At 36.5% G+C, this 7,174-nt stretch overlaps 1 protein-coding gene across 2 annotated transcripts in view; it reads left to right on the top strand.

The window, feature by feature from the left end:
- Window positions 1–2,082, top strand: part of LOC121417280 (aldehyde dehydrogenase family 3 member A2-like) — a 38,262-nt gene extending 36,180 nt beyond the window's left edge. For both annotated transcript variants that reach the window (XM_041610923.1, XM_041610924.1), the window contains exon 14: window positions 634–2,082. In XM_041610923.1, coding sequence (XP_041466857.1) covers window positions 634–678 — 45 coding nt within the window. In that variant the 3' untranslated portion in view covers window positions 679–2,082. The remainder of the gene's footprint in view (window positions 1–633) is intronic.
- Window positions 2,083–7,174: the final 5,092 nt, after the last annotated feature.

The raw sequence follows: 7,174 nt of genomic DNA on the forward strand, positions 1-7,174 counted from the left end.
TTTTGTGTGTGTGCTTTTTATCCAAATTTACAGCAGAGCCTTTTTAAAAGCATGAATATGCTATAATTGATTAATTTCAGCTGATGGAAGTAAAAATAATCATATCGTCATGAATAAGATGAGAAAAGTCGATTTACATTGACCTTGTTCTCAAAATCATGTTTTGGGTCTGACATGCACTTACGTAATGTCGTGTAGTTTTTCAACCGCATACCCAGACATCGTAACTTTGGTCTCAAAAGATGCACAAGGTTTCGAAGTAAAAATTCAGCGAGCGGCGTGGTAAAAAAAAATAAATCGGCTCTCGCTTAATTTGACAAAGACCTGTTATGGCAATGACACGTTTGCTAAAATGCCCTCTAGATCAAACTTTCACCCCAAATGCAAAATGCTCGCTCTAATGAAATATTAAAATTGTCATGTAAAACTTGCCTCTTTTCATTTCTAAGAAGTACAATTTTGGTATATATTTTTCTTCTTTTGTCGTCATTAAACAGATTCAATGTTTGTATTAGTTACTCTTTCAACCTGCACGCTTTGAAACATCCGTGTAAAGCACCCGGCAAATGCTATAATTTAAAAAAAATGATTATTAATATTTTTTTCTATCTCTCTGACTCTGTTGTTTTCTAGGCCTTCGGTGTGGACAAGTACCTCCCCCAGGCTCTGAAGCAGTGAATGAAACGGATGATCAGACGATGGACCAAATTTTTTAAAAACCAAAGAAATCCATTGGTTTAGGATTAATACTCCATATTCTAAAGTCACTAATTGGAACCTAATTCAATGATTGGTTGAGAGAGTGACCAGAGCCTCGTCTTACATAGAATTTCGATTGAGTCAGTGAACCTCAGCTATATGGAAATCATCATCATAATTTGTTCCTACAGGAAATTTGCACAATGTCCTTTGAAGAACTTGAAGAAATTTCTTGGCCCCAACTTACAAATAGTTACAAGTGGTCCCATCAACAACAAGCGAAGGGCAACGCGAGTAATCTTGAAACAAAGGCAACAGGAAATGTCTTACACACAGCGCTTACAGACCCTTTCTTGGTTTACTCTCGAATCCAGAAGGAAGTATTTAATGATGTCATTTGTAATCAAAAACCTGTATAACATTGTATTATGTGAGGCAGTCAATGACAATATAACTGTCCGATCACGCCAGAGTGAACACACAATCCTATTCCACCACATGAAAGCCAGAACCGAACGTTTGCATCAAACTGCAATACATAGATTTCCAATTATATGGGAAAGTATGCCCTCACATATCAAAGATGAAATTGTATCTGGAAACATCTCAAAAGTTCTGAACCTCCTTCGTCGTGAAATTCTTTGTGTGTTTTTTTGAATAATTAGATGTCTGATTTATAATATTTCTTTCTATAATGTTTAATTTATTATTTTCCTCATTGACCAATTTCAACTAAAGAGCAAGTTTATTCATAATTTATACACTAAATTTAATCCGGCCTATTTCAGCCTCAACATCATGTCATTTGATCTCTCTTATATGGTTTTATCAATTCTTATTGTCCTATATCCCATTATTTATGGTAGATGCAATATTATTTACAATTTAAATTTACGATTGCTTTAATGTTTGATGCTTATCATTCTCATGCTTGTAGATACATAATGATGTGATTGGGGAGGCATTGTGGGGGTTGACTTGAGGTGACAAAGTCACATGAATGACCATTGTATTTTGCCGATTCTAAATATCTTATTTTTATTTTCACCATTACTGTTATGACCTGGATGGGGTTGGGAGGTTTGGGGAGGAAGACCTGTGGGTTATGGCTATTAAGTTAGCCTTTTCCATACCCAGGCAGCCTCTCCAACTCTCATCCAGGTCTTATTTTCTCTATCATGTACAAGTTTGATTGATCTTGTCTTTGATCTGTTTGTATTCTTTGTCTTTTGAATGCCAAATAAAATAATAATAATAATAATAACTATGGAACGGGAATTCCAAGTCAAATGAAAAGATGGTTTTAGACCAAAAAAAAGAGAAATCAGAAAAGTAGATTGGTGAAAGTTTGAAAAGCATGGAATTTCATTACATAGTGTAGTAGGTTTCACGGTACACCATGTATCTTTCTTGGGCAAATGTTGGTCCCGAAAAGGACCACCCAATCTCGACGTTTCGACAAGTGTGTTCTTGTCGTCCTCAGGAGAAATTTCATTACATGTTGGGTATTTTTCCAAGCAATATAATTACTCTGTCCCACATCTGCTCTTCTGTGTTAGTGATCATCAGAATTATTGGTTTTGAGCTAAGCTTTCATGGGCCTGACAGGTAATTCCAACTCAAACTGAAAAGATGTTTCTAGACGAAAAAAAGAGAAATCAGGCACGTAGATATGTGAAAGTTTGAACAGCACAGAATTCCATTAAAATGACCACCCAAGTGTTATATGAATAAAAAAATAAGTGCCAAATCAATGGCTCTGGGAAAAACTATGTAATTGCTAATAAATGAGCAAAAATATGCATGGAATTACATTTAAATGTCAGGTATTTTTCCAAGCAATATTAATACACTGTCCCACATAATGCTTTTCTGTGTTAGTGGTCATTATAATTATCGGTTTTGAGCTAAGATTTCATGATTTCGAAAAGCGAAGTGTACATTAATGTGCCAGATACATGGTATGGTGACAATTGACCTTGATTTAAAATACTTTCATGAAATAATTGTTTGCTGCAATTACATTCTTTACCTTTAAAAATGATTTTGCAGTCAAAGATAATTACTTTAGAGGGTAAATTGGTATTTATGACTGGTTTTTGTCATTATCTGTTCTTACAAGGATTTAATATGTACAAAAAAGGGCGAAATTAAGGTTAGTGACAAATGTAAATGATACAGGTACTGTTTATTTTGTTATATGATTTGTTTACATCAAGCAATATCTCTGAAAAATTTGCAGCTTTATTGGACTGAAGTTGGCACAAGTGACTTTGGATAATTAAAGGGATAAAAAGATGCAAGTTTCTGTATATCTGGGACTGCAGATGTACTTCTTTCATGTAATATACATTCAGGTTTGTTGATTGACATGATAAATGACTCGGATATGGAATTTTAGATGAAATTCTGTGCATCAAACCTTGAGGGACCATAGTAATCTGTCTTTTGGCTGTACTTAATTTTGTTCTTTCCTAGGGGATGGGGGGGGGGGGTGAGATGCATAAAAATTGAAGAAACTCAAAAGTGAGGAACCAATGTGACAGAGTTTGACATGTGGGCACTTTTGCATTTTTTGTTGTTGAAAAATTGAAGGATTTCATGCACGCTTAAGTTGAATATTCTTATAAAACTTTCAGTGAAAAAAAAATGTTTTAGTATTTTCTGGGGGTAACTGCCCCCATCCCCGCTGCATACGGCCATGGTCTTTTTAACGTGAGCGATGTTTGAAGAGACAAATCGACAATCATGCTGTGAATAATCTAGTCAGAAAGCATTCCCAGACATCAATTGTTGACTCAATTATTGGAAGGTTAATTATCGCTGACTGAACTCTATGGCCCGTATTCTGAAGTCAGGTTTAACTTAGACCGTGAAGTTTGTGCTAAAATTATGGAAAGCCAAAAATGTCAAAAATGTTCCTTGCATTGTGTTTCTTTTATTTACTACATGTATGTTCTTTTCTTACTCGTGAATGGTGAAGAAAGCTACCTTATTGAGCCTTCCGAAACCATGAAGAATGATTTAAGAGAAAAATGAGCTGATACATTGAAAGTCTACTGTTAGATATTTATGTCACTATTGGCTATCCATAGTTAAACCACAACTTTAAACCAGAGTTTAACTTAAACCCGATTTCAGAATACGGGCCAATATGTATATACGTGTAGATGTAGAATGTGTGCAATCAAACAATCAATAAAGCACCAATCTCCAATTCAATGTATGAATGTAGATGGTTGTATGAGTGAATGTGCCTTGTTGTTATGACATATTGTGATGGTACATGTACTGCCTTCAGTTTGCATTTTATGGATTTTTTATTTCCTTATTGTCTCTGACATTTATACATCTGGCTATGACTAACTGCCATAATTACTATTAATTGCCACTCTTGTATGAAATGTTGCGTGCGTGAATTTCATGTTCTTTCTGAATTAGATGATTCTCAGAGACATCAAATTTTGTAAATCGATTTTCGTGTATTATGATGGAAAGCTATATTTTTAATATCTGTAAATTTTCTATTTTCTTCAAATTTTTATTCTTGAAGATAAGCAATTGTTGTAAAGACGGAAATAATGTAAGCATGGACCCTAGAAGGGTCCATGATGTGAGCAATCAAATTCTATCACTTATTTTTAAGTTCAAAGCTGAGAGGAAGGTGCTACTGTACTGCAATTTCATAAATGGGATTATGCATTTATTTCAGTGCACGTCAGCACAGCACAGCCTGGCACACACTACACGATCCCGTGCAACCCGATTTTCAAAGAAATTGTAACAACATTTTATATTATGTGAATGAAATTCCCACCTATAAAATATTAACGATCTTAGTTGCGAACAGAATGTATATTGAAACCAGAATCCCAGTCTTTTTGGAGCCTTCCTGTAGAAATTCAAGCACATTCAATCCCAAATCGTAATGACGTCATCATTGGATGCGACTTGAAGTCGATTTGGACTTACCACAAGACTTTCCGCAAAATAGAATTCTGATTTTGGTACATTAACATTATGTCAAACTTCAAGTAAAATGGTACTTCTCAGAACTTTCACCTTTTAATGCAAAGTGCGATTTGTTGAAAAATTGTGCTGTAAGTGTATAGGCCACCGCACACCTTATGACCCGACTGGTCGGTGACTGGCTTGCGACTGGGTGAGGGGAGATGAATCGCAAGGTGGTCATAAGCCTCGAGACCGCACACCTTGCGATCCGATCTGCGACTCACGCATGTGCTTTTTGCTTTTCGGCATATCATCTGAGAAATTGCGCTTACTACTGCGTAAGCGCGTTGTTTATCATAATACGCGTTATGCAACTCTGCTGTCTGATTGGCTGGAGGTTGGATTGAGCTTGCGATCCAGTCATAATGATTCGGCATGTCAAATCCTTCCAATTTTCCTTGCGACTTGCCTCTGACGTGTCTGCGACGCTCAAGGTGACAAGAGCTGTGACGTCACATCTCCCCTCACCCAGTCGCAAGCCAGTCGGCGACCGGTCGGGTCGTAAGATGTGCGGTGGCCTTAATGTGCACTGGTCAGAATGTCTGGAGTCATAAGTATTTGTAAACAAAGCCTAGACATTGGTTTCCCTGCCTGGGTATATTTTGTTTTTTAGTGGATTAATCGCAACTACACAATATATTAATCGTTCGATTGGACCAAACAGCATGACAATTAGATGTCAAATCAGAATTTTAGACTATCAAGTTTTTTAAATTCAGCCTTGGTGGTTTGATTTGTTTCAGTTTTTTAGTGGATTGATCGTAACTACGCATCTATACATTTCAGATATTGATCGTAGAATTGGACCAAATAGCACGACAATCAAATGTAAGAATTTTAGACTATCATTTATTTTGTTTTAATTCAGCTGACATAATCAGACTTTGGTACCTTGTCGGGCGTCTACGGCGTCTTTTAGCGGGAATCCAATTTATTATAGGTCAAGTCCACCCCAGATTAATGTTGATTTGCATAAAAAATAGAAAAATGAAAAAAAGCACAACAGTAATACTTTCATCAAAATTGGAATGATATTAGTTATGGCATTTTTAATTTTTCACAAGTTTTTCACAAAATAGTTAGGCCTACATGCACAACTCGGTGAATAATGCAAATAAGAGAGAGTCATTTCTTTTGTTTTTTATTGTTTAAATTATACAATATTTCAATTTTACCAATGTGAAAATGACCAACTTGACTGAACCATAAAATGTTGCACATTGGTAATTCTACATATTCAGGGAAGAAAACAAACTATATGTTTCTCAGGAAAATGAAGAGAAAATAAGCATATTCCATAACAAAATACAAATGAAATAGCGTGTGGGTGATGTCACCAGTCACCTCATTTGCATGCAGCATACTGACCGGGGGCCGTTTCATAAAGCTGTTTGTAAGTTAAGAGCGTCTTTAAGAACGACTGGAGACCCTTTCTTACACGCTAAACCATCGCCAATGAATATACCATTTACAACAAGAAAGGATCACCAGTCGTTCTTAAAGTTGCTCTGAACTTACGAACAGCTGTATGAAACACCCACCTGGACGTTAATAAAACCGTTGTGTGAAATTTAGCGAAAATTCAAAATGTCATAACTTTCTCATTTTACATCCGATTTTGATGAAGTTTTTTCTCTTATTTGTTGTTGATCAAATCAACTTTTTGTTGGGGTGGAGTTGTCCATTGAGGCACTTTGCGTATTTTTATAGCGGTTTCCTGTATTCCCCATGGGGTGATTTCAAGTTCGGTGTTGACCTTTTGGTGTTGGTGTAAGGTCAATTTTTACACGATTTTAACACCAAACATAAAATGAAGATGGTCCCGAAAGGTCACTCACTAGTTGTTGAGATGTCAATAATGTGATGTGTATCAGTTTTACAAACTCTGAGTAAGTTTAGGAGAAAGGGGAAGCAATCCGAATTTCAACAGCAAGGCCAACACCGGACTTGAAATCACCCATTCTTTGTCTATGAGGAAGTGTGATGAGGGTTGGTAATAAAAGACTGCTTGATATGGCACTCTTGCAGGAAAGATGCATCTCTGGTCATTGACAAGAAACCCCGGGGGGCCACTTCCATTCACGAGTGGATACCATGCGCGACCATAGGGTCTCTTTGAAAAGCACCCTAAACACGTAATTTTCATATTCTAAAACATGTACCCCTTAACAAGTATTAGCGTGTGAACCCCCACCCTTAACAAGTATTGGAAACAAAACGATGCTCTTGGCAAATATTCCCTGAAATAAACCCCTAAACAAGTACAGGAATGTTTTATTGTTACGGGTCCTTCGGTCGTCGGCTTTACCTTATTTGAATTTAGTACGACCCCAGCTTCTACACCTCGCGCAAATCGCTAAACACGAAGTGTTGGGGCAAAATGGACATCCTTTATAAAACATTTTCAATTTGTTTTATCATCCCCGCAAATTCGACCCTAAACACGTTATTTTCCTAGCGAAAT

The sequence above is a fragment of the Lytechinus variegatus genome, chromosome 6, assembly GCF_018143015.1.
Source record: "Lytechinus variegatus isolate NC3 chromosome 6, Lvar_3.0, whole genome shotgun sequence".
Lineage (NCBI taxonomy): Eukaryota > Metazoa > Echinodermata > Echinoidea > Temnopleuroida > Toxopneustidae > Lytechinus > Lytechinus variegatus.